The sequence below is a fragment of the Syzygium oleosum genome, unplaced genomic scaffold (genome assembly GCF_021117445.2).
Source record: "Syzygium oleosum isolate NSW1041296 unplaced genomic scaffold, Sole_v2.1 Sole_v2.03, whole genome shotgun sequence".
Classification (NCBI taxonomy): Eukaryota; Viridiplantae; Streptophyta; class Magnoliopsida; order Myrtales; family Myrtaceae; genus Syzygium; species Syzygium oleosum.
Genome location: NW_026607487.1, coordinates 8,519,216 through 8,546,768, shown reverse-complemented (window position 1 = coordinate 8,546,768; position 27,553 = coordinate 8,519,216). Strand labels below are relative to the sequence as shown.

The following is a 27,553-nucleotide window of genomic DNA, read 5'->3' as shown; positions in this document are numbered from 1 at the left end:
GCCAGCGCAAGAATAAACCCTGTCGCCATAATTTTTTAGGCACAAAAAGGGCGGGGCGGGCTTCCGGGTTTTGTACCCGAGAACCGACCTCTTTAACAGTCCAAAGTGCATCCCGCTTTGCACACGACAGAGAAGAATGAAAAATGTTACCGTTTTCAGCTCTGTTAAGAGTGAGAGAGGCATAATGTCAAGCAAATTGCAAGGAAATACAATTTTTTGGCTTGAAACTTACCAGATTTTCTTCTGATATTCTGTCTAGACCCTGTCGACATGATGCTAAATCCAATTAACTTACAGTTTCAATGCAGAGGGTTAGACAATCGACCACCACATGCATACTCCCGAAACATTAACTTGGATTTATACATGAATCAAGTGACCAAAACTTAAAAACTCGGCCGACACTATTTTACAATGGATACAATGTAGGTTTTTATTAACTTAGAAGCAAAGTGTTACCCCAGAGAATTCCTGAAGTAAGCACTTTGACAATGGCATGATAGAAGGAATATCTAAACACTCATGACTCCTCTTTATCCAGAAAGTCATGGAAGAAAAGGAAAGATGCGAAAAGAAAACCCATCCACCTCCAACTTCCACATATTTATGCACAAGTCCCTGAAAAAAATAATATAGGGAGGCAACTTTTACTTGAAAGAATTGAAGAAAACGACTGTATCGTTGAGTGCCTGAATGAAATTGTCTACATCTTCTTTAGTGTTGTAGAAGTAGAGACTGGCACGTGCACTTGCACTGATTCCTAGATAGCGATGGAGGGGTTGAGCACAGTGGTGACCTGATCTGATGGCAACCCCATGCTGAAAATAAGAAACATAGCAGTGAAAAGAGAAATCACAGAAAAAAGAAAGATTACTACAAGATGGTAGAACTGGAAATCGACAACTCTGGCTACCATAACTGTTTCTGTACCTGCTGGTCGAGAAATGTTGCAATATCAGTGGGGTGTATGCCCTCAACATTGAATGAGCACAGAGCAGCACGACCAATATTCCTTGAAGGTTTTGGACCATATATACGAACACTTGGAACTGATTGAAGGCTTTCATACAAGTAATTTGCAAGTTCCATCTACACACGGGAGAAAAATAATCATTTACCATCCCAAGTGACGAATACATCGGCCAAAACTATATCTTGACTCTAGTCCCAATTTGTCTAGAACAGCAGGAAACAACATCTCAAGTCGCAGAGTCCATCATGTGCCTAATCTCCGCAACATTGCAAACCAACAAGCTTTCACGAAAAAGCTTTTGACTTATACTCAACCAGATTTAGGAGACCAATAAGTTGCTTTTAACAAGTTGTGAAAAGAGATTCTTCCTACATTAACGTGCAAAATATCTATGGCTACTTTACATGTGCACACACACAAAAACAAGCCCGCACGACACAACAAGCACTGTCCCTTTCCTCATATGCTACGGCCACTTTACTCTTGCAGTACAGGCAAATTCTAAATGCATTCATGAAGTCTCCTTCATAAACATGCTTCCTTCTCAAAAACAAATGTCCATCATGAAACAGAGAACACCAGTTTCCCTAAGCCACAGCAATATGACTATCACCTCATAATCATGAATCTTTTGCATGCCAATCTCAGACAAATAATCAATGGCTGCTCCTAGTCCAATTGCTTCCCCAATTGCAGGCGTTCCAGCCTCAAACCTATTCCAAGTAAAATCAACATCATTTATAAGGCAGAAAAAGGGAAAAATAGAGGGGGCACTAGAAGGTAAAGTGTTAAGGAAGATGGTTGACAAAATTAAGAGTTCCTGAGAAACAAAATCTCTCTAAACTGAACGTATGTAGACTAGTTCTTACATCACATTATTTATAATGCAATGCTCAGAAACCCAACAGGTTCCCAGAGCCCAAGAATCCACCTGTCATCAGCAGAATCTAGGTTATGATGGGTCGAGTATGCCAACCTGGACGGAGGTTCCGCGTATGTGGAATGGTCCAGAAAGACGTCAGCAATCATCTCTCCACCACCTACACAACAGAATTTGGAGGAAATATCACCAACTTGCACATCTCAAACAAACATGCCCACAGCGCGCACACACACAAAAGAGCAATCCCTGGAAAAATAAATCCTACATTCTATGTATAAAGAAATCTCACCTAAAAATGGAGGCATGGAAGTCAGCAACTCACTCTTTCCATACAAGAATCCAATGCCTGTAGGCCCACACATCTGAAGGATGTTCATTCCAGAACTTCACAAACTTATCAATGAAGTAAACATTTCAACGCAGAGGGAGGAACCTAACCTTGTGAGATGAGGCAACAAGGAAATCAGCATCAAGGGCTTTGACATCAACCACCATGTGAGGCACACTTTGACAAGCATCCACAAGGACTTTAGCCTGAACATCATGTGCCCATTGAACAATATCTTCGATAGGCAGAATCGAAGCTGCCAAGAGACAATTATGATAAACCATAATCATTTGAGATCCTTTTCCATTTCCATTGGACAGATGAAACAATCCAGGTGTTATAGGAACTATTGTAAGCACCAAAAAAGTTTACTCAACGTTACACTCATCATATTTAATGGCATCTAAAGATACTATCATCATCCTTAATTATCACATAAACCATCTCAATGCTTCTTCACCAACACTATATAGTAGCCACAATCAAATAACCACCTTATCTATATTAAACGCAACTGAAACACGTGCAAAGTAAAGAATCACTATATAACATGCAAGGACTTCACCTACCAAGCACATTTGATACATGATGAACTACAACCAGTTTTGTCTTCTTCGAAAGCATTCCTCTTAATTTGCTCACGTCTGGTACTTCGCCTCCATCCAAGTCCACAAATTTAAGAATGGCGCCGGTCTTTTCTGAGACAATTTGCCAAGGGACAATAGCGCTATGATGTTCAGCAATTGTGAGTATGATCTGCGAGAAGATTGCATGACATTAACAATAGCGCCATCATGTTCAGCAATTCCATAGGTTCTTCTCGAAGAAACAAACATAACGGTATTTAAGAAGATACAGAGACTCAACAAATTGACCCATGTCGACACATCATCCTGTCACTAGTCATTCGATAAATTTTAGTTCGCCATTGATCTGATCTTCACTTGAATTAGCAGGAATATTTGATCACAAAGGAGTTGCCACATAATCACTATTGCACTCCCAGGAACAATCGCACACTCCCTAATTACAGTCCTACCTCATCTTCCGGTTTCAAATTCGATAGGCCCCAGGAGTAGGCCACCAGATTGATAGCTTCAGTAGCATTTCTCGTGAAAACGATATCTCTAGATTCTGCCGCATTGATGAACTCGGCCACCTTCTTCCTGGCCAACTCGTACTCATCCGTCGCCTTTGCACTGGATAAGAAACAGAATCATTTAACAAACAGAAGCTTGAAAAAAAAAAAAAAGTTACTCAACGCACAATACAATGCAATACAACGAGCTACCTCAAGAAATGAATCCCTCGGTGCACGTTGGAATTGTAAGCCTCGTAGTACTTCTGCACGGCCTTCAAGACGGAGCTAGGCTTCTGCGACGTCGCGGCGTTGTCCAAGTAGACGAGCTTCGAGCCATTCACCTCCTGAGGAGCGCAAAAGTCGCGGCAATCAAAACGGCAACCGACATGCACACACTCACCGCCAACGAGATCTACTAAAAAGAGTCGAGGCAACCAAAATAGAAATCCGATTCGATCGATCGACGAAACAAGACCACGGCGACGCGAGCGACGAGGCGGCGCCGGAGATCGCCGCCGCCGTAGCGCAGAATGAGAAGTCGATACAGCTAAGAAGCGGAGGATGGAGAGAGAGAGAGAGAGAGAACCTGGTGGAGGATGGGGAAATCGGGGCGGGTGAGGTGGCCCAAGGAGAGGGAGCCGGAAGCGGAGGGGTGGCTGTCGGCGAGCACGGCCGAGGAGGAAGAAGAGAGCCTGCGGAAGGAAGCCCTAGAAGAAGAGGAGGTGGTGAGGGTGAGGAGGGTGGAATTAGGGCAAAACGGTCTGAGAGGAGCGAGCTTCAGAGCTGCTCCTTCCGCCACCGCCATCGCCGTCGTCTCTCTCGCGCGAAACGCGAAGGAGCGAGAAGCGAAGCGCCGGAGGAGAGAGATGATGAAACGTTGAAGACGGGACACGACGGGGAAGGAAGTGCGAGGGCAGCCGAAGATCACAGCACGCTACGCACCATCCTATTTCCGGAACGTTCTGTTTATAACGAACGTGTGACCTTTCGTTATATTTGTACAATTTCATCCTATTTTTTGTTTATTTGTTTGATTTATTAGTCTCCAAACTGTATTTTTATTTTTCTCTCACAATTGCACTGTGTCGAATTTAGATTTAATCCCGACATAAAATGCTTATGGATTATGTGGCAATATTAAGATCCAAATATGATATGTTAATTAAAGGAATAATATAGTACAGAACCCTGAAGACATGAAATTATTATATATGAAATTTTTTTACTTGTATTTATATTTGTAACCATTTCTGAATGTAAATAAACATGTCATGTTAACACGAGGAACATCTTCAGTATAAAAGGATTACCGATATTATTACCCCTACATATTCAGTATACCATGACTTGATTTTAAATATTTAATTTTCTAGATGAAAGAGAGGAAAAAAGAAAATCATACCAGAAATGAAGAAAATGTGCTGTTGTTCCTTTCATTTTTTTTTATGTATTCTTACCCATAAGTAAATGACCTTCTAATTTCTTCTTTGTGCTAAAAAATCCTAGATAGCATTCGTCACTCCGAGTTAAAAACTTTCTATAGTGATAAGAGATATATCGATATTAATGTGGAGAGACATTTAAACATGTGCTCCATATATAACGTTCCATAAAAATCTACCACATCATTTAATATAAATACAATACATCACTCGTAATAGGGCCACCACTATTATTGTCATGGGAAGTTAAATGGTCCCTAATCGAATCGTAAATGTACCAACTAGCCTCAAGAAGTGACTACTAACTAGCGATGCCACAAACTCTATGGTTCCACAATTGAACTTAATGAAAAAAAAACGAAAAACGCACTCAAATTTCACTCTATTATAAAGACATACCTAAGTTTGTTACCTCAACTTAGGAAATTTTGTGCATTTATCTACAAGACCGTCATTTCACTTTCCAAAAACGCACTCCCTATCTTCTCAAATCCACCACATCCAAATCCTAAACATCAAAACGTACCTCCAAACTCCTTGCTCAGCCGCCGCCAGAACTAGCATCTACTTCCACGTATCTTTATCTTGTAGCCCCATAAGCATGGTCGAGATATCTACTAATTCCATATTGATATAACAAATGAAGCCCCTCTTCTATGTTACAGAAAGTATGAAAATTGAACTTCTAAAATGCGTACTCGTGATATGAAGCCAGAATCGATGCAAATGAACTAGAAATGAATCCGCCTGCAATAATCCTGGATTTCCCTCTGATCTAGCGGAGTTTCAGACATTGAAATGCCTAGTTCTATTATGAAATTTCCAAATTCACCTGGGGATTTTTTCCAGTCTGAATTAAGACACACTAAAGAGGAATAATGCCTGCAAAAGTTGCAACAGGTGATCAAGTCACCGGCTTTAACAACAAAGCGGAGAGGCTAACGGCAGATTGAACTCGCGAAATAACAGACACCAGGAAGTGAACTCTCCGTCTGCCATAAGAACATAAACCAAAGCCTCACCCCATGCCAGACATCATGCCATGAGAAAAGGAGATAGACAAAACCTCTTATTTTCTCTCATTGAACTGTCACGCTAGAGAAAGACCCCAAAAGAAAAAAACAAAAGAGAGAACAGTTATATCACCAACTTGGTTTCACCTTTATAGATATGGGCATAATCTTGGTATGCATATCTCACAGGCACATTCAGCAACAGAGTAATGCGGCACTAATGCAGAGGGAAATGTTTCATATATATGGAAAGGATCACCAAAGAATCTTTTTCTATGAGATACAAGCAAGAGAGAGAAGGAGCACCGGCAAGAAGATACGAAAATAAAATTGATAACTTCCATTCCCATTGCCGCTGCCCCCAAAAGGGTACATCAGGAACAACAAGCACCTTTTGTTTCCATGAGACTAAGAGTAAGACAGGAATGACAAGTCAACTATTAGACACTAAGTGGCACAGCCACTTTCCTAGGTGCATGAACCACATTCTTGTTTCCAGGGAAGGCATTACGAGAAATGTCCACGAGGGCCTTAAAACTATGCGGTTCGTGCATTGAGATCTCCGACAGGACCTTTCTGTTCAGTTGAATGTTCTCCTTCATTAGTCCATGCATGAAGTTGCCGTAGTTGACCTGAAACAAATCAAAAGGAGTATTTCAGCAATAGATAAAATGACACTAATAGAAGACACAAGCTATAGTGCCAGAGCATAAAATTCACAAGCATATGAAATGCTCCAGTTCCATGTCAATAAGAAAAGTGACGAGATTGGAGACTTAAAGAACTTAGGTTAACATTGAATAATAGTATGACCAGAATTCTATCATCGCATTCCCAAGTTCCTGAGTAGGACTCATTGCCATTTCTAGGTGTAAAAAAAGCACCACGATTTTGTTTTAGAAGTAATAGCAACGGGTACAATCATAAGGATGAATACAACTGCATGCCCACAAGCAAGACATGTTGAAGAACTATGATGAACCAGGAGTTTTGCTCCAGCTATTGCAGTTAGCTCCCGCGTTGTGTTTATTATTTATTTGGTAAGACACATATTGTGAATTTCATTTGAGACAAGAACTGGCTCAGTTCTCTGCCTGGAACATCTATCAGAAGTTTGGGACAGAGATATGAGTAACTATCCATCCTACTTTTAGAAGGAAACCATATTCTCGAGGGGCTTTTGGGTTTAAAGAAAGGGACAGGGGCATTGCTTTGGCAAGAAATTCAAACTACTAGCCATTCTGTACATTAGTAAATGGATGGAGGGTTTAAGATGAATTATCTTGACTACCGCTAAAGTGAAAAAAGGACCGCAGAGTGCTGACATCCTGCAGGCTACGAAGAAATAAAAAAGTGAATACTGGAAAATCAGACTTAAAAGCGAACAGGCAACAAGTGAAACAACACATCCAAGATAAAGGTCAGATCAAATGGGTTTTCAAAAATTACGCAGCAACATTTATGAAAAACACCATGTATTCATACTACAACCTATTGGTAGTTCTAATTTGGAGAAGCACAACTGAATGCACTCTTAATCCTTCATAGAACAGGTAGGAGGATGGAGTCAGATCGTCGTATAAACATTCTATGAATTCGAGATCACTTAATTCTTGCAAACAAAAGATAGCTGCAATCTTGGGTCAGGTGTGAAGAACTTGAGGAAAACTATCATCGGAAACATCAATAAACAGAAACCCAAAAACAAGAACAGACTGGCCAAGCTTTCAAGACTTTGGGGGACGATGGGCTTTAGAAACTTCATAAAATTTGCGAGTTCGAAGGAATTCGAGCTTTAGCGTCATTTTATCGAGCACTTGGTGGACAAACAAACAACAGCGACTCCCAAGGCAAGCCTCCAACCATCACAACAACTCCCCATGCTGCAAACCCATTTCCACGACAAGACAACCCGAGAATCCACGCAGGCAAACCGACCGCAGCAAATAAGCCAACCCCACAGTCACCGGTAAACAAAGCTTTTCATCAAATGACCTCCACAACCAAGTGAACAAGAGGAGAGAGAGAGAGAGGGTGTGTGGGGGAAGGGTTCTTAGAACGTACGGAGTGGATGCGAGTGCCGGCATTGATGCGCTGAATCCAGAGGGAGCGCATGTCGCGCTTCTTGTTGCGGCGGTCCCGGTAGGAGTACTGCAGCGCCTTCTCCACCCTCTCCCTCGCGATCCGGATGCAGTTCTTCGCCCTCCCTCTGAACCCTTTCGCCAGCTTGAACACCTTCGATTTGTTCATCTTGTCTTCCGCTTCAACCCCCCTCTCCAGAAAATCAACGCTGATCAAACCGGAAGCTTCGATCGAGAGAATCAGAACAGTTTTTGTCTCGGAGAGTCCCTTCGGGTTTTTTTGTTTAGTCGGGCGTGGCCGAGAAGTGCGAGCGGCGACGCCATTCGAGCGCGCAGCCTCCCTTTTGGGCCGGTTTTGGGCCTCTTTTCGAGTCTCCCACTAATTTGCTAAGCAGTACATTACGCCAATTTAATTCTAAATCAAACATATTTACGTTTTGACTGGAAATTGATGCTATGGACGTCAATCATCATACGTGGTACGACCGGCGCTGACATAAACGTTTTTAATAATCAATCTACTCATCGCTCACATCTACTCTCGTCAAATTTGATTGTTATCACTATCAAAATGTTAAAATTATTAGATAAAAAGGCGAGTTACTATCAAAATTCTTTTAGTGTCAAGTTAGAACTTACGTTCCCCTTGTTGAAATAAAGTGATGAATCGGCGCAAGTTCTGGCTTTGACAAATGGTCACCACAATTCACCCCTCTTTGTTGTGGATTAAGAAAATAACGCTCGAGGTGGTCGTGCTTGCGACATAATCTTCTATTCCCCTTCTTAAAAGGAATGATTTCATTCTCTGTGAAATCGAACAAAATGCCGGAAGCAATACGTGCCTGTTAGTGTAATTCATCCAATCGGTCAGACAACTTGGGACACTGCCAATCAGTCCTTGCACGTCAGACAAATGCCCATCAGCCATGAAATCTGATGAGGACGACTGGACTCTTGTGTAATGCATTCAGATTGTGGTAAAAGCATAGTACTAGGGGAAAAGAACACAAGGAAAGCCCTGTCGCATTAAGTCGTGCTCCACTTGCAAATTGTCTCTTATTACCAGATGTCGCGCAATTTACTGTGACTACGCCAGTACATGGAGATCATATCTATGTCCACGAAGTCCGACACCTTCTAAGCAAACAAAGAAACAAAGAAAAAGAAGTTCCTCAAATTGAAGGCAAGGAACTAATGACGAGCGAATCACTTTCCTCTTCCTAAAATTAGCCAAACAAAATTCAATACATTTGCCTATCGCTTTTATCCTGTGTGAAGATAAAATTGTCAGACCCTCCAAAAAGTTTTGGGTCTGTGGAACGCTCAAAGGTGCTACTTGCGTTTTGGTGAAGGGAGCAGGCAGTCATACATCCGCTCCATCCGTGATGTCACTTTGAACTTGTACGTCGTCTGAAGGCCAGGCTTTGCCAAGTCGATGATATCTTGTCTCAACCTGCTCAACTCGGAATATTAGGATGCTCTTGCAGATAATAGTTTAACGCTCTAGACTAGGGCTGGCAATTTATCTCTCATTACGATAGTCACACTATCCCAAATTATGGGCATCCAACCAATCTTTTTAAATTCATTCACTAACCACATTATAGTTTTAACATAGTAGAGTTAGATATCCTTAAGCAAAAAAGCGTCTCAATCGCAGCACAATAAAATTTTCTCGTCCTGACCAGAAAATTATCAAGCTCAACAAAACCACACTAAATGTGGGATGTGCATGATTTGGGATTATGCAAAAGATTCCAAACCATGCACTCTACTTAAAATCTCTCTCGATACATGTACCAAATGGTGAATGTGCATAGCAAGCAGGTACTATGAATAGTTAGAGAGCATATATTCGTAAGAAAAGATTAACAACTAACCATGGCCATTCCCCAGTTGCTCTTGCATGCCTCTCAACAGCAAGGTATAGGCGATCTAGACTGTACAACATCAAGCCATACATGCACCGTGCATCATTTTCCTGTATATGCATAAATCAGCACCTTTTGATGGATGGAGAAAAAAAACATACTGAAGCTCTCTCTCTTTCTCTCAATTGAATAAGAATCAGTGTATGAATTGCTCTTTTCTTCCTTATCGTGAAGTCGTGTGAGATGCACTCTGCATATAGAGTAACATAAACATTTCTCGATTATTAGAAGCGAAATCTAGTGCGAAGCATTATCAAACCATGAAGAAGATAATGTTGCCGTGCTCTTACTTCATAGAGAACTAACAAGTTCAATGTCAATCTAACTAACGACTGACTGACTCCTTACGGAGAAGCTTAGAGCATTTTCCTCCATTTTCCTGAACTGTTAAAGAGAAACCACGAGAAAAGAAATGACCAGCAACTAAAAATATTACCATGGATGCTATCATTGCTACTGATAATAATCCCAGTAATTAAAACTTTTATACTATTTTGATACTGTAGTCCATCAAGAAATTTATAAAAATTAAGAAATGCATCTCTTTCACCACTAAGGACAGAAAATATGCAATATGCATTGCATTCAATCTGATGCATATAATACGATCCAATTCGTTATTACTGCGGAACTTTTGTGTAGCTGATACTGGCGGTAAATATGTAAGAATAATAGAGCCTTACTAGTCCTTGGTCAATGTAATTCTGGTACTGCATAATTCGTTTCTCAATCTCCACCAAAAGTAACCTCCTTTGCAGACGAGCAACTCTTCCTCTTCCTTCAGCTCTAGTATCCTGGACAAAATAGAAAAAGCTTTAACAATTACACAAACACATGGCGGACAGTGGACACATGCACAGACAATAAGTCCACACAACACCTCTATCTAATGGGTGAGTCCTGACACCATCCTTTTCTTTCACATATGCACTGAATAGCAAGCAAGACATGAGAAAACAGTGCAAAGTGCCCTGGAAAATAAATGATTAAATAGAAAATCAGCACCTAACTCAGACACTCAAACAGCTAAGAAAAGCAGAGGAGGTTTTTGAGGCCACAGCATACACAAGTTTCGCGTTTAGACCACATTGAAGTGCTATTACAACATTAACTTTATCGCAGGCAATTTTCAGTAGATGAACGTGATCATATAGGTACACTAGAGTTTTATGGAGTGCATGCATGCCAAAACAAAAATGTTTTTGCAACTATATATGATTCGACTAAAGTAAGATTGGAGCAATCTAACTTGTCTTTATACATGATGCGGCAATTTCAAGAAATAGTTGCAAAATGTTCCTAGTCACTCTCATTGGTCAAAGTGCAGCTAGAAAACAATATGCCAACTATGTAATCCAAATGCCATCACAGTGAGATATATAACGACAGTTCACCATTGCTTGTATAGCAAACAACTCACACAGCTAGTAAGTACTATAGATCATCAAAGTGAAGTAAAAAGCACATTTCTTGCTTGTGAAATCACACCACATGGTCATCTCACCTGTTTTAGCCAAGCTCTCATTATCATTAGCAGAATAAGAGAGAGGAAAAATGCTGGCAAGGCAGCTAGAATTGCAAAGTTGATTTCATTTGCTCTAAGTATCTGGTTAAGCTCAAGCATTGCCCTGATGACAATAGGAAATCACGAGACGAAAGTAGTAAGAGAAAGTGAGTGAATTAGAAGCTGATAAATATCAACTGGCCAAAAGTAGCATATAAAAGAACTCACGTCTCAATATCCAGTTTTAGCTTCTGGACCTGCAGCCACAAAAATAAATGGTACGGTCACCTGAACCAAAAAAGTAAAACCACTAAGCATTATCTGTACTACCTGAATGAGCAAAGCACGGGCAAGCTCTCCACTAAGAAGATTCTTCACAGGATGCATCAGTTCCTTCTCATATCTACAATAATGAGATGAAGAATGGGATTTGGAATTTCATGAGCTTATCAGCCAAAGGAAAGTATCAAAATAACAGCATTTGCAAAAGTAGATGAAAGCTCTGTCCAGTAGATATTAAAATCACAGAGAATCGATTTAAGACCTGACACTTATGAAATTGTAACTGCAATGTTTCAAGTCCGGCATCCCTTTAAATAGTCTTTTACTAATCATATACCTGGCCATAACTATTTCTAGCATTTGCTGATCAGATGCATCCTCTGGCAGCTTCTGGCCCTCAGTCTGCTCGCTGAAAGCCTTCAACATTCTGCTAATGATAGAAGATGTTAGCAGAAAAGAAAGAAGGAATGAAGGGGGAAAAATCAATTTGGAAGTCAAATCATGAACCAAAAGCCAAGAAACGTGGTAAGTTTCTGTATTCCTTTCAAATAAAATGGCATTCGCAAGTCAATCTATATGAATTGTTGCTTATTCTGTTGTTGGGGCTTAGGTAGAGGCAATCTTTGAAGCAATGGACTTCGCTTCTCCCTATGTGTAGTACTTCTCAAGGTCTGTTTACCTTCCCGTTCCATGTGTAGTTTGACAAGTATATCAAAAGAAAAATGGCATTGCCTCTCATATACTGTTGAAGTATTATCCCACATCGATTGACAACGGGTCTTAAATGCTCTTTATATTCATGTGGTCTCTCTCCACCTAATAGCTTAAGCTTTTGGGTTGGACTTTCTAACATGGTATCAGAGCCAATGCTATCCTTTTCGCGAATGTGAGTGGTAAAAGTTTCATGTGAATGTGTGGTGTCAAAGTTTCACGTGCTGCTCGTAATCCGGCTTGCACGTGAGTGGGGGTGTTGAAGTATTATCCCGTGTCGATTGACAACGGATCATAAATGCTCTTTATATTCATATGATCTCTTTTCACGTGTTGCTCGTAATCCGGCTTGCACGTGGGTGGAAGTGTTGAAGTATTATCCCACATCGATTGACAACGGGTTCTAAATGCTCTTTATATTTATGTGGTCTCTCTTCACCTAATAGCTTAAGCTTTTGGGTTGGACTTTCTAACACATACCTATGTTATGTCTACAGAACCAAAAGAAACTTCATTAAAGCATTCTCCGAAAGTGAAGCCCATCGGAGTCTTCCCATAAATAAAAAACTGAAGTATATAATACCAAGTTCTTACTTTAATGTGCAATCTTCTCCGTGTTGGGAAAAAAAGAATTAGCAGAAAACTAACCTATGGAGAGATTTGGAAGTTAAATGTACTTCTTCAAGCTCCATCGCACTTTCATGTCTCTTCCTGAATGTTTCAAAGAGTTCGTCTCTGATGGACAAAAGCTGATGAGGTATTATTAATTATTAGTTCCATTATTTTCTGTATCTCCATCATCTTGAAAAACTATATGCGCAATTCAAATCCCTGATATCTATGGTATACTGATTTAAATATATACGTAAACCAACAAGAAAAGCACAAGGAACTATACCGGTTGCTCTACGTGATCATTGAAAAAGCTAAGTGTAGAGTCCCTCGCTTCACGAATCCAGTTGTTAATATCAGAACTCCCCACCAAGCTGCTATGCCTGACCAGCCACATAGAGCAGGCAGCAAATCCAACTGCTCCACATGTATAGCTAATCCAGTACTGAGTAACTTTTCTTGGCTTCTTGTACTTGGCCACCTAAGGAAAGAAAGAGAGATTTACTCGCACGGGGGAATGCTCCAATCGGCAAGAAGACATTCAATCAATGTCAATAAATTAGCCAGTCCTTTCTGCAAAATGATAACTACAGATAGACTTTGGGAGGTTGTAAACAGCTCTGACCACTGTTAAGACCTTGTGGCAGTCTCACCAAAAGAATGATAAGGAAAATGTTCCCGTAAAAAGATTCCAATCTCCATCTCCATATCAACTATTTATTTCCTTCTTCTTTTTACAGAAAAAGAAATTTAACATACTACTTTTGTAAAGGCAAGGACTATGCCAGTAGTACATTACATGTAAAGTAAATAATATATAACTGTAATGGCAAGCATCAACTATACTTCAACTCATATTGATATTTAGCGTTGAGTTACCAGCACAGCTCTATTGTCTCTAGTAATGTAAGCAGTTTATTTGGTGTAAAAAGTAACTAAGACTTACCGCAAAAGATAAGTAAGACTCAAGTTTCTGTATGTTCTGGTAAATCAAATTGATAGCATCACTAATTTCACAATCTGTCCACTGAGATCCCTCCTGAATTACTTTGGGCAAACTATGAAATGCAAGCCGATGAGAATAGCTTCCATCGGGAGAAGAATTATTCTGCATGTGAAAAGAAATGAAAACTTTTTCATATATTGGTATATAAAGAGAATCAGCCTCTGTAGGTTTCAGCATTTGGCGTAAAACAAAAGGGAAAACTCTAAGCAAAATTCCAAGGTAACTTCTAGAGAGGATCTGAAGACCAAGGATAAGTAACACGGGGAAGGAAAGGGTTAGTAACAGAAGCCCACACCTGATTATGCAGGGGCAAAGAGCCAATGGATTCCTCCAACTTTGAAAATAAACCGTCCATAACGACCAATAAAGATGGAAGAGATTTCTCCGGGCTTTTGACCAATTCTTCTCCCCGTTTGTCAACTTCAACATAGACCTAAAATCCCTTAGGACGAATTAAAAAATAAGTCATTGCATCCATGGACATTGTTATGCATAAAAATTGGGTTAATTACAATAAGCATGTCCAAAGCAACCTATCTAATGAACAATGGTAGCAAAAGCTGTAGACATGCACGACAAAAACATGAGTAAAATCACCGAATATCTTACAGACACCTATTTTTTAGATTGGTTAAATTTGTGCTCATTGCCAACTTACAAATGACACAAAAATAATATAAGTGACTCGAATATGATGACAAGATGCGAATTTAATAGCTAAGAGCCTGAGACATCCTAACAGATCGATTGTTGACACATATGATAGATAAATAGATGAAAATTTTATATCACAAATCCCAATTATGTTTTCATCAGTGTAAAGCCATCCTTCATTAAATTCCAAGCATTCAAAATATTCATTTCTCAAGCTAGATATTGAGTTCACAGAGGTAACAGGTGGAGGCAAGAAGAAAACCAGACAAAAAAAATGATTGTTTGCATCCTTTACACTCAGGAAATATACATTCTAAAACCAGCCAAGATTGTAAAGCGACTAGAATGCAGCATAATATGAGAATCTAATATAATTCTAAATCACTATCAAATACAAAAAATCTAGAAGAAAGCAAACTCAAATGTTCCCAACCGACGCCAGCTAATTCAGCATCCTTACTATATACAGGAGATAGACAGGAACTTAAATATACTGATTACGCCTAATTCTGGTAACTTGTCAAAGCAAGGATAGAAAACAATAGCCAACCTCATGAAATTATAGGGTCTCACTATCGGTCATGTGAGATTCCCCATTTCCTTCAAGGAATTATTGTGGTAGTCATTTCATAAATCAACACATGATAACAAGTGCGACCTACTAATGAAAAAGATATGTCTCAGGATCATCTAATTGGTGGATAGGATCAATATTGAGTCCAGAAGGATAGAGAATGTTTGCTAACCATTTACTACACAACTGCTAAGTGATCAGCTAATGGCTATCAATGTGCTATGAACGTTCAGAACTTTACGTGAGAAAGTATTAACCAATCAAGCTAAAAGTAAGAATCGAGTAATGCAAACCTCGGCTAGAAAAGAAGCAAGCGAACATCTCAAGTAAGTCAAAATGGTTATCCTCTCAGATATGTGTGCTGATGCAGAGCGGCAAAGGTGTTGCGATGAATAACCCTCTGCGACAGATTGTTGTAACAACCGAACTGTTTCATCTACGAAAGCAAGAGGCCCTCTCTCAAAAATCATGAAGTACATCTTTCGACCATTAGAACCCTGAATTCAGAAAGATGAAATTAGAAGCAAGCTCTCAACCACTACAGCTGAACAGTGGCAAAGTATAACCTCAGCTCGCGTTTGCCAAAACTCCAAATGCTTCTGAATGTCATGCAGATACGATAATATATGTGCCATAATATCCTCCAGGACATCGTAAACTCTAGATGCCTCGGTCAAAACCCTGCATTACACCGTTCGAGAGTTAGCTAAGAGCCTTTGCTTGGAAGCACGAACCAGAACTAGTAATTCCAACTGACATCAGCCATAATAAGCAATCGATTCCCCACTAAAGCAGATTTTCAGATACTTGCTCAATCTCCGTGCAACTTCCACGGCGAATATACCTTCCAACCACTAAGACATGATCACGGTGATTCACACAACATACGATCAAACTGAAAACGAAGTGCATAACACATTGACCGACTACAGTTCGCACAATCTACACAGCCTGCAAAACCGAACATTCAAATCAACTGCGCAGACCGCGACAAGCTACATTTCCAATCGCTCCCTAAAAGTCGCAGGTCCTCCCATTTCCTTGGCAATTCCTCGGCAAACGGATGAGAAAATCTACGAAGAGAGAGGCCATACACGGAGCGGTCGGCCGAATTGGAAGGCAGCGGAAGAGGAAGACGGGACGTGCGCCTGCGGGACCTCGGGCGAGCGGTCCGGCGGTACAGGCCGGAGATTTTCCCGAGGAAACCGGAACCGCCGGGGGAGGGAGAGGAACCGAAGAGGCGGTTCCAGACGTAGCTCGAGTACAGCGAGGCGAGGGCTTTCAGGTCCTTCGATCCGGTTTCCGGCGCCGGAGCCTCCATGGATGCACGGGGAATGAGGCAGCGCTCTGGTCTGAGCTATGGGGAGGAAGTGGATTCGGCTCGCGACCGACGGAGCCGACTGCGACTCTGCAGTGCGGCGGAGAGGAAGATGTTCTCTGGAGTGCGAGGAGTAGAAGCGTTTGAATGTTTTGACCCTGCAATTTGCGCGTAAGGCCCTTGATTTTATGGAAATTCACAAACTGCTCCCAGCCACAAAGAGAAAGCGAAGACGCACTATGCCATGATGCATCGCCATAGAGGTCGCTAGACTGTTGAGAAGGAAATGGTGGGTGTATAGAGTTTGACGCGAGAAATTTGGACAAAAATTTCATGTCCATCGAATCTAACTCGAAAGTTTCGACAATTGCATTGAATTTTATTTGAAAAGTGATTGTTCACTTTGACAGGTCAGTGCCCTTGAGCACGGAGATTTGGCTATTGTTGCTTCTCAATCCAACTAAATGTCACTAAAAGCAAAAAACAAAAGCGGCGGATTCCTTAGGCTGTGAATGGTAACCATTCTATTTCAGAAATCAATTTCTGGCCAAAAATTGATTTTTCTATTTCTGTTTCTGGAGGAGTTTCTTAGCAAAAAAATACGTTTGATAACGACACAAAATTTCTGTTCCATAAACAGAAATTTGTTTGATAACGGCACAAAATTTCTTCTTCTCGGGTGGTCGACGGGCGGCGGGAGACGGTGGCGGGAGGTGGGAGGCGGGCGGCGGGAGACGGTGGCCGGTGGTGGGAGGCGGGCGGCGGCAGGAGGACGATGGCCGACAGTGGGAGATGGTGACCGATGGACGGCGGGCGGCAGCCAACGGTGGCCGACAGTGGGAGGTGGGTGGCGGCCAAAAGAGGGCAACCGGCGGCGAGAGACGGTGGCCGGTGGACGGCAGCCCACGGCGGCTGGCGAGAGATCGTGGTCGGTGGACAGCGGGCGGCGGCCGACGGTGGGAGGAGGGCGATCGATGGTGGGAGATGGTGGCTGGTGGACGGCGGCTGGCGGTGAGAGGCGGGCAGCGGTGGCGGGACAAGAGAGGCCGGGGGTGGAAGGCGGGTGGCGGCGGGAGATGGTGGTTGGTGGTGGGTGGCGGCCGTAGGCCGCCGGTAGGGGGAGGAGGGTAGGCTGCGGCAGGAGAAGGTGGCCGGCGGCGGCGGCCAGAGACGGGTAGCAGCGGTCGGTGGGCGGCGGCGGGTGAGCGAACGGCTAGTAGTGAGGGAAAGTGATGAGAAGAACAAAAAAACTTTGTTTCTGATTTCTGTTCCAGAAATAGAGAAGCTAAAAATTTTAACTTCTGATTTTTATTCCAAACCTATTTCTGGAATAGAAATTGGAATTTCGTTACCAAACAGATTTCTGTTCCAAACCTATTTCTGGAACAGAAATAGAAAAACAGAATGGTTATCATTCGCAGCCTTATTTAACCCTGTAACTGGCTCGAAACTGGCCAGTCCTATTACAGGGTCAATAGTGTTGGTTTTCGATTTCACAAATCGAGCATCGACTCTAATTGAGTAGGTTCAAAGTTCTAGTCAATCTTACATCTGCTTTGGTTCGATTTTCAAGTATTCCATGCACAATTATATTCAATGGTTTACATCTGTATTATCCGACTTTAATTGATAATTTTTCATGTAATAGTGAACTAATTTGTCTTGTTTTTATAATTATCCTGCGCATTTAAAGTCAGATCAGTTCATAATCCGCGTAGGATATTATTAGCTTTCCCCATTGTAAGGAAGCTCGTTTCAAGGAAATGCACAAATACATGCTCTTGGATTTTGTTGAAAAAGCACTTCAAAGCCATTAAATAAGTAATGAATTAGATAGAATTTACAATTTTCAAAAAAGTACGATAAATATTTTGAAGATAGATAATTTCATATGGAACATGTTCAACAAATATTGTTAATATGGCAGCACAAGTAGATAAGCTATTCATGTTCTATAATTATGTGAACCAATATCACTCCGTTTGTTTCACTAAAAATGAATAATTTATAAAATATTTTTCTAAAAATAATCTCTTGTATCATTTAAAATAATTAGTTGATAAAAACTATCAGCGATAATTTATATCCAAACATTTTCGTGAATAATGAAAATATTTTTCCTTGGTTCATTTTTATAAGAGATACAAACGATCATTTTTAAGAAAATATTTTTTAAATTATTCTTTTTTCATAAAATAAATGCATCCTTAATTATTAATTATACGAGTGTCGTTGTGGCTCCCACCTGAATGGAGACTCACTTTGGTTTACAATATTTTTTTTTCCACAGCGTAACTCACACGAACGTGCACAAACATAAAGCGTAGGTACTAAGCAAAAACCGCATACGTAACACACTCGTCACAGCCCAAGCCAATGTCCGTGACCAAATGACTTAGGCGCGAAGGCTCCTTCCTTGACAGAGGCCCCGGCGGTGACGGTAATATAACCATCGCCTCGCCTATAAGAAAGCGGCCAAGAAGTAGAGTCTCTTCACATCTCGCAGTCGCAGCTACCGAGAAATTCTCAATCGTCGCCTGCAAATCCGAGGCAGAAAGAGGTGAAGAAAAGAGAGGAAGGGATAATGAAGAGGGTCGGTGATATCCGTCAAGTTGCTGGAAACCAGAACAGCGTCGAGATCGACGGCCTCGCTCGCTTCGCCGTCGATGAGCAAAACAAGAAGCAGGCATGCTTCTTGTTCTTTCCCTTTTTTTCTTTCGCTCCTTCATGACGCAGGACTCAGTGGGGCGATGCAAAAAAATATGTTGCGATTTCTAGTCCGGGGCGAGAGGAAAAATTTGCATGAAATTTTGGTGGGTTGTCACATGATTGCGCAAGAAAAATTGCAATAACGTGACGTTCAGAAGACAAGTGATGGAGGAATAGGTTAATTTGGGCCAAGAACAGGTGGAGAGAGAGATAATGGTGTTACTGTTGTCGCAGGGGAGATCAGTGTCGGTTGTGTAATTGGTTTTCTTTTGAGATTCCGTGAAAAGTATTCATCGGACTTGTTTAGCTAATGTGGTCTTGGTGTTTGTGAGTTATGAGCTGTGTCTTATGGATTGAGTGAATTTGTGGTGCAGAATGGTCTTCTGGAGCTTAGGAAAGTGGTGAATGTGAAGCAGCAGGTGGTTTCGGGTACCATGTATTACATTACCTTGGAGGCGGCTCATGGTGGCGTCAAGAAAGTGTATGATGCTAAGATCTGGGTGAAGCCATGGATGAATTTCAAGTCGTTGCAAGAGTTCAAGCTCGTCGGCGATGCTCCTGCTGAGGCTAGTGCTTAGTTTCGGGGGTATGTCATCTGCTCTCTGCTCTGTCTTGTGCGGACATGTTAGCGGACGAGTTAGAGATGTTTCTGCTTGATTTTCTTGTAAAGCCTGAGAAATGGTTGTGACGCTTTAGTGCTGCAGACTCCAAGAACTTTGCTTGAGCCTTTGTTTTTCTTAGTTATACAATATCTAGGGAACAGGATGTGGTCCTGAATTTACTGAGAGGCCTGATGGGAGTCGCCTATTCCTAAAACTGTGCTTGTTGAGGACCATGTGGATGCACCTAGAATCCTGAGATGTTAAGTCGAAATGATTATTCAATAATGGATTGGAGAAAAACGATGAGTGCATCATCATGGTCGCGATTACTGCTTAGATGTAAAGGAAGGGAAGAACATGAAGAAGATAAATGAGTGCCCATTGATCACTCATCCGAGAAAATACACATCTGCATGAATCGATTGACTTGAATTGCATTTGCAGCTCTGTTTTCATCTCGAGTCGATGATGCTGGAGGTGGTCTTTTAGGAGATGGTAATGGGTAGTCAGTATCTTTGATTCGGGTTTCTTATAGGACAGCATGAGCAATTCACATGCCTATATAAGTTATGATTATTGATTAGAGATGATAATGCGAGGCACAATACTCACTTTCGGCTCTTCCGCTAGTAAAGATAGGTATGTTAGGCACTGTTTATGACTCTGTCCAAGCATTGATTTGAAGATTTCCCGTCGAGCCTCGGAAAAGGAAGAGCACTTTGCGTGCTGCTCGAGTTTGTTGATGTCGAATTTAGCGAATCCTGTGTGAGCATCCTAAAGACATTCTGAAGCTTATGCTTCGTAGCGGGTCGACAATAGACTAAAGCTAGTAGAGTCGAGCAGACGCATAACATCGGATTTTAGTCTTGTCAGATGACAGTGTCTTCAACATTTTGCTCTTATTTCAGGTTCGCAAAGGAATTTGCGTAGGCCTTCTGTGCTCAAAGCAAGGGCGAAGTGAACATTGAAGACGAGCAAATGAAGTTTCTTGTCAGAACAAAGAAAAACTAAACTTTGATCTATAATATATACATGCTGTAAAAGTTAGCCCGTTATATCCGTAGTGTCCAGCAAATCAACGTTCTCTATTGTTGGCTTTACAATCAGATGAATAAATCTTTATAAATGTACCATATCCATCTACATCATTACACTCTAACGTCGAGTCGTAGGGACGTCTATGTTGATTCTCAGGATGGTAAGAGTCTCTATATATTAATAATTTCTTCAACATGGGTTAATAAATTAATTGGGTAACTCTTATTGATGAACTAGAATAGATTTCTTCAACATGGGTTAATAAATTAATTGGGTAACTCTTATTGATGAACTAGAATCGTTCAAACGAATGCGTGAAAGAAAGAATGATCATGGATCCTTAAGAAAATTGAGATTCATATCTAATGAGCATGGTATTTGCTCCAAAAATATTTTTATGTTGCATTTGATACGGCGAAACGAACCAAAATCGGAAAATGAAACGGGAAATGAATGGAACGGGAAAGGAATGAAATGGAATTGAATGACCATTCTAATATCTTTGTTTGATAAATTGTTGGAATGGAATGGAATGAAAGTTGTATTTGCTCGTAGAATAAAAACACGCGGGAATGGAGAATTAAATGAAGATTTTCTGATAAATTTAATCTACATCGTACTTTCTAGATGATAATTCTACTATATTGAACTATTGCAAAATAAAAAAAATTCTATTTATGCATGATAAGTACATTAATTGATACTTTTAAACATAAATTGGAATTATTAATTATTTAATTGTATTCACATTGTTCATTAATTTTAATTGAGTGAACATAATTTAAAATATTCATAAGTTGTTATTGCCTAATTTTCATTTGTAATATATTAACTATATTATAAGATTATTAAACCAAAACCTAAGTAAAACTTATTATTTTGAATACATATAACAATTAATAATTCCTAATTATAGTCAAGAATGGTTATTTAACATCAAGCATATTCTTGTAAACTACAAGTTATTAAATATAATTAATAATTTGTGAGTTGTTCTGATCATATTTTTGAATGATTAAAGATGGGGCGAATCACATGTCCCCCCAAACACTAATTTTTGGCATTTGTTTCGCCGCGTGACGTCACTCCAATTTCTGCGAACCAAACGCCGCTTCCATGGTGGGTCACGTGCTAACAATTTCCATGGACGCACGATGCGTTGCATGGCACGCGCGGGCCCACGCTATCGCCTTCCCTCCCTCGACCACCACCATTTTCGCCATGATCAAAGCAGACGAGAGCTTCTCCCTTCCGCCCAAAAACCACCGTCGCATTGCTCACCACAGTGGAGAAGAGAGGAGGCGCCGTCGATGGCGCCGTCGTCGTCTTCGCTCCTTTGCCTTCCGTCGCCTCCTCTCTCGGTCCATCCCCGAAACCGCCGTTCCTTTCGCTCGCCGCCCCCTGCTTCGCGGATCCCCGGATGCGGACCGTCCGTACGTGCTCGCCGCCTCTCTTCTTCGTCGTCGTCTTCTTCTTCTTCCGAGCTTTCGAGGACGGTGAGGCTCAGATGCTCTTCGCAGGGGCCATCGGCCAACGAGAGCGAGCGCGAACTCGAAGTCGAGCGGCTGTTCTCGAATCTCAACCGGGCCACTCTCAAGCGGGAACCTGGTACGGTATCCGCGCGCGTTTCTTAGTGCCTGCGTTGTCCGATGTTGCTCTTTACTAGTGTGACGGCGTTCGTGTTCTTGTTTTGCTGTTTTCAGGAAGTTTGTCCAGTGCGGTTTTTCTGGTGGCAGGCACTACGGTAAGGATTCGATTACCGATTTGTGTGCGATTTCTGCAGTGACTGGCCTAAGTTAGCATCGCGTCGCGTTGCGTGCAGAGTGAATTTCGTACGTAGGTTATGTTCAATTTTGTCCGGATCAAGGACTCTCTGATAATTTGATCTCTCACTGCCTGGTGCAAATTCTGGGCATGACAAATTGCTTGTTAAGTCTGGTCGTATTTGTCGAGGAATTCTAGCGGCTCATTTTTGCTGCGATGTTTGCTTTAATGATTCCAAGTTTGATAGGTAGGAGCTGGGATTCTCGCCATACCTGCCGTGACACGAGAATCTGGATTCATAGCTTCCGCAGTTACCTGCATTTTCTGTTGGATCTTCATGGTAATAATTTGTGTGATACTTTTTAAACATATTCACGTTGTGAATTTTTCTCCTTCTTTTGTGAACCTTGGTCAATTCATCATTGACAACAAGCTAGTCAAATTATCACTCACGACAGCGATTATTGGGTGTTGAAACACTGCAGGTTGCAACAGGGCTGCTCATTGCTGAAGTCAATGTGAACACAATGTGTGAACTGGGATCTGGAGGTGTATCGCTGGTAATCCGCTCTCGAGTAACCACTTGCACTTCCAAAAAAGCTACTATTTGATGCATTTTCTTGTGATTATCCCAAACCCAGGAAGAAGTTTAAACTTGGATCGTTCTATGACATTTAATGTCAACATACTTTATTGCAGCATTCAGAACATTGATCTTTTATACAAATTGCAATTAACTTTACGCGAAAAAAACTTTCAGGTATCAATGGCCATGAGAACTATAGGGAAGTTTGGAGTGCAAGTCGCTTGGTAAAGAATTTTCTTTGGCTACACTTTCAGTGAGAGTGCTGTCTTATTACGATTTCACCTTGAGTTATGTCTTAGCAAGTGAAGTCAATGTATTTTAGATGATCTTGGTATACAAAGTGTTTGATACTAACGTAAAGTCCGCCCGCCATTGTTAGTTGTCTCTGTAATAATGACATAGTACCACAACAAAATGGTTATGGGCCAAGAAGGATTTCATTCATTGGTCTTTGTAAACGTTTTATGTATGTGGCACTACTCATTTTTTTGTAATGAGCTCAGATAAGGGATTATCTATTGGGCCATCACACCATTCCATTCTATTGTTTTAGGAGGTTTATTTCTAATAATGCATGCTACAATTGTTTTTAAAACTTTATCATCACTAGCTTGTAAACTCGACTGGGTACAAACTCTGAAATTAAGAGGGCATCAAGTGACGATAGACCATGTGATTTTAGCATTCTTAGAAACATGTATTTAAATATATACATGACTTTATTATATTGATTTTTTGATTTTTACATTCATTCCTGCAGTTGGTCGTACATTTTCATTCATTATGCCCTCCTCGTTGCTTATGTGGCTCGTTCTTCAGATATTTTAACAAACTCTCTCGGCATTCCACTGTATGGATCATCACTCTAGCTTTTCTCCTCCTAGTTTTCATGCTAAATATTTTCTTATGATTAGTTCCTTACTAGTATTTATGAGGCACATTTTTTAAGTGCAATTTGTACTTTCGTAGGTGTTGATGGGCAGCATTATGGTTGCAGATGGGAGAGCGCTACCCTATTCTCACTGGTAATGGGGGGAATCTGCTATTTTGGCAGGTTGGTGTAGCTTTATGATTTCATTTCTTCAAGTAACTTGTCTATTAGCCAGACATGATAATCTGGAATGCTTAATATTGGTGTTAACTATAAGAAGGTCCTTCCTGTTCAAACTGATCTTTGGATGGAAGGTACCGATAAAAAAGACTTGTTCATCGTCAAATCCACTGACGAGCAGATGTTATTTCTTGTTATCTTAGCCATATGATCATGCCTGCATAGCCTGAAAGAATGCTTGATTTACAGACAAATCTCGACTTTGGTCACTACCAGTCTCCTTTGCGATATCTGCATGTGTTTTAATTACTTCCATGTGCTCTAGTTGGTTCATTTTATCTGCCAAATGATAGACCTACCTTGACATCGCCTAAAATTATATGGTCTCACTTAAGATCCAAGATAGTTGCACTTTATAATTGTTTGTGTAGTTTGTCATTATTGGGTAGATTTTAGAGAGATTATGGGGAATTTTCTATATAAACATTGTAGCCACCACTTGGTTGAATGAAATGACTCTAATCATCTTCTATTGTAGCCAGCGCTTGATTGGTGCAGTAAACGGGGTTTTGGTACTTGCTATCCTATTGTCTTTCGCAGCTCTTGTGGTAAGCTTCAGTTAAGATTCAGCTGTGCAATGTTAATACTTTTCCTGAACTATGAATTGTCTATATGGTAATAAACAAATTTCCAAGATATGTTCTTTTTTATTGAAAATTTTCCAGATATATTTTCTTTGGACTGCTTCTAAGATAATTTATTCCTATAATTAGTTCAAAGTCTGTGAAATTTTACTGCTTCTATCATCATGAGCTTTAGTCATAAAAAAATTTCTTTCAATGCTGCAAAATTTTTTTTGGAAAAAACTTAGATTTTTCTTGTTTGCATTATTTGACTTTTTCAATTTGTATGTATCAATTAGAGCACTGTACTGGTGATTCAAGCAGGGTGTGTTTTTCATGTCTACTGAAGTAGAGTGTGTTTCCTTAGGCAGTTGCAAGCGGAGATCTCCACTGGGAGGCTCTTCTCAAAGCCAACTTTGAAGCTGTTCCAATGAGTATACCTGTTATTGCACTATCATTTGTGTACCAGGTAACTTCACCAGACTGGAGCACTTGAAATCGTGACAGTTTTTTGGAAAGATCTAATTGATCAATTTGTATCGTTTTTGTGCAGAACGTAGTGCCTGTTGTTTGTACAAATCTTGAAGGAGATCTGACAAAAATAAGGTAATAAAATTTACTGGATGCATCTGTTCTGGCAGGTTTCTGGCATCTCAAGATCGTCCATCTCAGTTAACACTCCTCATCCTTATTTTTTATGCTAATCTCTGAATCCTGCTTCCAAGGAATTGGGTTTACTTTTAGTTTGAGACCTGGGCAGTCTTTGTGTACATGGCGGCTCAGCCCTTTGTGCTAAAGATCATGTGGTGGCCAACTGCGTCCCAACAAAATGTCACTTTTCAAGTCTCACTCTTTGCACATGAATTTAGCAAAAGAGATGGAAAATTTAGGAACTTTTAAGATTATTGAGTTGGTTAAATAAATACAATGTCAAATAAGTTTTGCATGGTTCTTGTGGTCACTTTGCTGTTCGCTCCCTAATCAGAGTGCATCTTTCTTCTCTTATGTTGTCATAATTCTGGTCCTATTTGCTTTTCTTGATAAATTATTTTTGAGACTTACTTAATTTGTCCGTGATGACATTGCACTATTTGTAGGACTGCAATTGTCCTGGGCACAGCTATACCTCTTGGTTTATTTCTTGTATGGAATGCTGTCATACTAGGAACTATTACAAGTGCTGATGTGAGCTCTGATAACTTCATTGACCCACTACAACAATTACGATCTAGTAATGGAGTCGTAGGCGTAAGTCTGGCTTCAACCATTTCAACTTTCTTTAGACAAGTTTCAACATCCATCTCAATGTAGTTTCAAACCTTACAAAACAGACTTTCAGTTCATAGCTCTTTACGCCTCTTGTTGTTTCCACAGCCTATAGTTGAGGTATTCTCGCTTCTTGCAATCGCAACATCCTATATCGGATTTGTTCTGGGCCTCTCCGACTTCTTGGCTGACTGTAAGTAGGCTTATTTCTCCACCAAAGTCAATTGTGTTGAATTCTAATAGAGAATTCATACGCGAAGTTTCTATTGCACCTATATGTACATGGTTGTGGAAATTCTGAAATTTTCATCAGCCTAAATTTTACTGTCCCTCGCGGAGATGCGAGAGGCAGCTCTTAAATAGACAATAAACCAGTGTTGGGTAATGCGTTGCAATAGAGTATGTAGCACATGCCAGTCCCAAATGTCTTTCACCAAAACATATGAGAGTGCATAGCACCCCATGCGTACAATCTTAATTCAAATCATCACCTCAACACTTTGTTCGAGACATGACTTAAGTCAAAATCTCGAGATAAACATTTATATTACCATCGTTGATGTTAGTAATCTTGAATCTGCAGTGTTGAAGCTCCCCTCTGGTCAGAGCAAACCTCTACCATATCTCTTGACCTTGTTTCCTCCGCTCATACTCTCATTGCTAGATCCAGAAATTTTCTTCAAAGCCTTGGATTTTGCTGGAACTTATGGAGGTAAGCCTAACTCTTCTAGCTCAAATTGATGGCAGGGTTAATCTCCTTGCATGCGGCTAGAGATTGTCGCTTTGGCGAACTCATTTGTTTTGTTTTCTCTTATATCCCCTGTTCCATGTTCATTTTAGTGCTGGTGCTGTTTGGAATCCTCCCTGCTGCAATGTCGTGGTCAGATAGGCAGTCGAATTCAATTACATCAATGAAACTACCCAAGCTGGTTCCTGGTGGACAGCTCACTCTTGCGGTAATCGGCGGAGGGGCGGGATGGGTGATAGTATCTGAATTACTAGAGAACCTCGGGAAGACATAAAGATTCAAGGATTCATTTATCTTTGCCGGATATCCAAGCAATGATCACTTGAATGGACAACTCAAGCACAACATTTTTTTTTTTTAACACTAGCAGCTAGTGACCATTACCTAATTTCATGGTGTTTGCGTGAACAAGGTTTCTCGTTTTGTCGAAGCTCCTTAGGTTGTCTTCCTTCGAGTTATTATTTTCATTCAAATGTACAAACAACGGACAGCAAGCGATGGTCCCCATGGTCAGATGTTACTTTGAAAGTGTGACCCGCAATAAGACTCACATAACTACGATGATGTAATAACTTCTCCCTCTCATTGTTATTGAGTATCCAAAACATCCCATATGGTAGCTTTTCTTGTAGTGTGTATAACTAGTGTCTTGAAAATTAAAGTTCGCCTTGAAAAGTAAAATTTTTCTCTATTAAACATGCTTGCTCTGCATCGTTAGCACAACCATTTTTGTACATCAAGAGCAATTTGACCAAGAAAAAAAATGCTCCATC

The 27,553-nt window shown here is 40.7% G+C and overlaps 5 protein-coding genes across 7 annotated transcripts; 2 read left to right on the top strand and 3 right to left on the bottom strand.

Moving 5' to 3' along the window:
- Nucleotides 1–344: 344 nt before the first annotated feature.
- On the bottom strand, nucleotides 345–4,227 carry LOC115679017 (cysteine desulfurase 1, chloroplastic). The gene is made up of 10 exons (XM_030602542.2): nucleotides 3,852–4,227; nucleotides 3,476–3,609; nucleotides 3,224–3,383; nucleotides 2,754–2,940; nucleotides 2,295–2,440; nucleotides 2,146–2,218; nucleotides 1,950–2,013; nucleotides 1,587–1,686; nucleotides 931–1,089; nucleotides 345–818 (listed from the first exon to the last, which is right to left on the bottom strand). Exons 1-10 carry the CDS (start codon nucleotides 4,068–4,070, stop codon nucleotides 648–650), a joined length of 1,413 nt encoding a protein of 470 aa, XP_030458402.1. The 5' UTR covers nucleotides 4,071–4,227; the 3' UTR covers nucleotides 345–647.
- A 1,711-nt stretch (nucleotides 4,228–5,938) lies between these two features.
- Nucleotides 5,939–8,155, bottom strand: LOC115679022 (uncharacterized). The gene is made up of 2 exons (XM_030602550.2): nucleotides 7,785–8,155; nucleotides 5,939–6,352 (listed from the first exon to the last, which is right to left on the bottom strand). Exons 1-2 carry the CDS (start codon nucleotides 7,968–7,970, stop codon nucleotides 6,161–6,163), a joined length of 378 nt encoding a protein of 125 aa, XP_030458410.1. The 5' UTR covers nucleotides 7,971–8,155; the 3' UTR covers nucleotides 5,939–6,160.
- Nucleotides 8,156–8,827: 672 nt separating this feature from the next.
- Nucleotides 8,828–16,529, bottom strand: LOC115679014 (protein DGS1, mitochondrial). 2 transcript variants are annotated; one of them, XM_030602535.2, is made up of 14 exons: nucleotides 16,170–16,527; nucleotides 15,642–15,756; nucleotides 15,369–15,572; nucleotides 14,143–14,280; nucleotides 13,788–13,949; nucleotides 13,128–13,322; nucleotides 12,878–12,978; nucleotides 11,856–11,945; nucleotides 11,567–11,639; nucleotides 11,465–11,493; nucleotides 11,237–11,360; nucleotides 10,416–10,526; nucleotides 9,682–9,782; nucleotides 8,828–9,254 (listed from the first exon to the last, which is right to left on the bottom strand). In XM_030602535.2, the coding sequence occupies exons 1-14, from the start codon at nucleotides 16,394–16,396 to the stop codon at nucleotides 9,134–9,136; spliced, it is 1,791 nt and encodes a 596-aa protein (XP_030458395.1). In that variant the 5' UTR covers nucleotides 16,397–16,527; the 3' UTR covers nucleotides 8,828–9,133. The 2 variants fall into 2 exon arrangements, with proteins under 2 accessions (XP_030458395.1, XP_056166152.1); XM_056310177.1 differs by lacking the exon at nucleotides 13,788–13,949 and having other exon boundaries at nucleotides 16,170–16,529.
- Nucleotides 16,530–18,748: 2,219 nt separating this feature from the next.
- On the top strand, nucleotides 18,749–20,837 carry LOC115679023 (cysteine proteinase inhibitor A-like). Of its 2 annotated transcripts, XM_030602552.2 has the most exons (3): nucleotides 18,749–19,079; nucleotides 19,477–19,688; nucleotides 20,614–20,837. In XM_030602552.2, the coding sequence occupies exons 1-2, from the start codon at nucleotides 18,978–18,980 to the stop codon at nucleotides 19,678–19,680; spliced, it is 306 nt and encodes a 101-aa protein (XP_030458412.1). In that variant the 5' UTR covers nucleotides 18,749–18,977; the 3' UTR covers nucleotides 19,681–19,688; nucleotides 20,614–20,837. The 2 variants fall into 2 exon arrangements, with proteins under 2 accessions (XP_030458412.1, XP_030458411.1); XM_030602551.2 differs by lacking the exon at nucleotides 20,614–20,837 and having other exon boundaries at nucleotides 19,477–19,826.
- Nucleotides 20,838–21,967: 1,130 nt separating this feature from the next.
- Nucleotides 21,968–27,411, top strand: LOC115679260 (uncharacterized; the record flags this gene model as incomplete). Its single annotated transcript, XM_030602869.2, is given in 15 exon segments — nucleotides 21,968–22,188; nucleotides 22,190–22,350; nucleotides 22,446–22,486; nucleotides 22,754–22,846; nucleotides 22,992–23,066; nucleotides 23,267–23,316; nucleotides 23,853–23,942; nucleotides 24,090–24,146; nucleotides 24,682–24,751; nucleotides 25,134–25,235; nucleotides 25,320–25,372; nucleotides 25,864–26,014; nucleotides 26,141–26,225; nucleotides 26,616–26,744; nucleotides 26,873–27,411. Coding segments are annotated over 15 exon segments (1,560 nt in total), but the record flags the coding sequence as incomplete, so codon positions are not given.
- Between the last annotated feature and the right edge of the window lie 142 nt (nucleotides 27,412–27,553).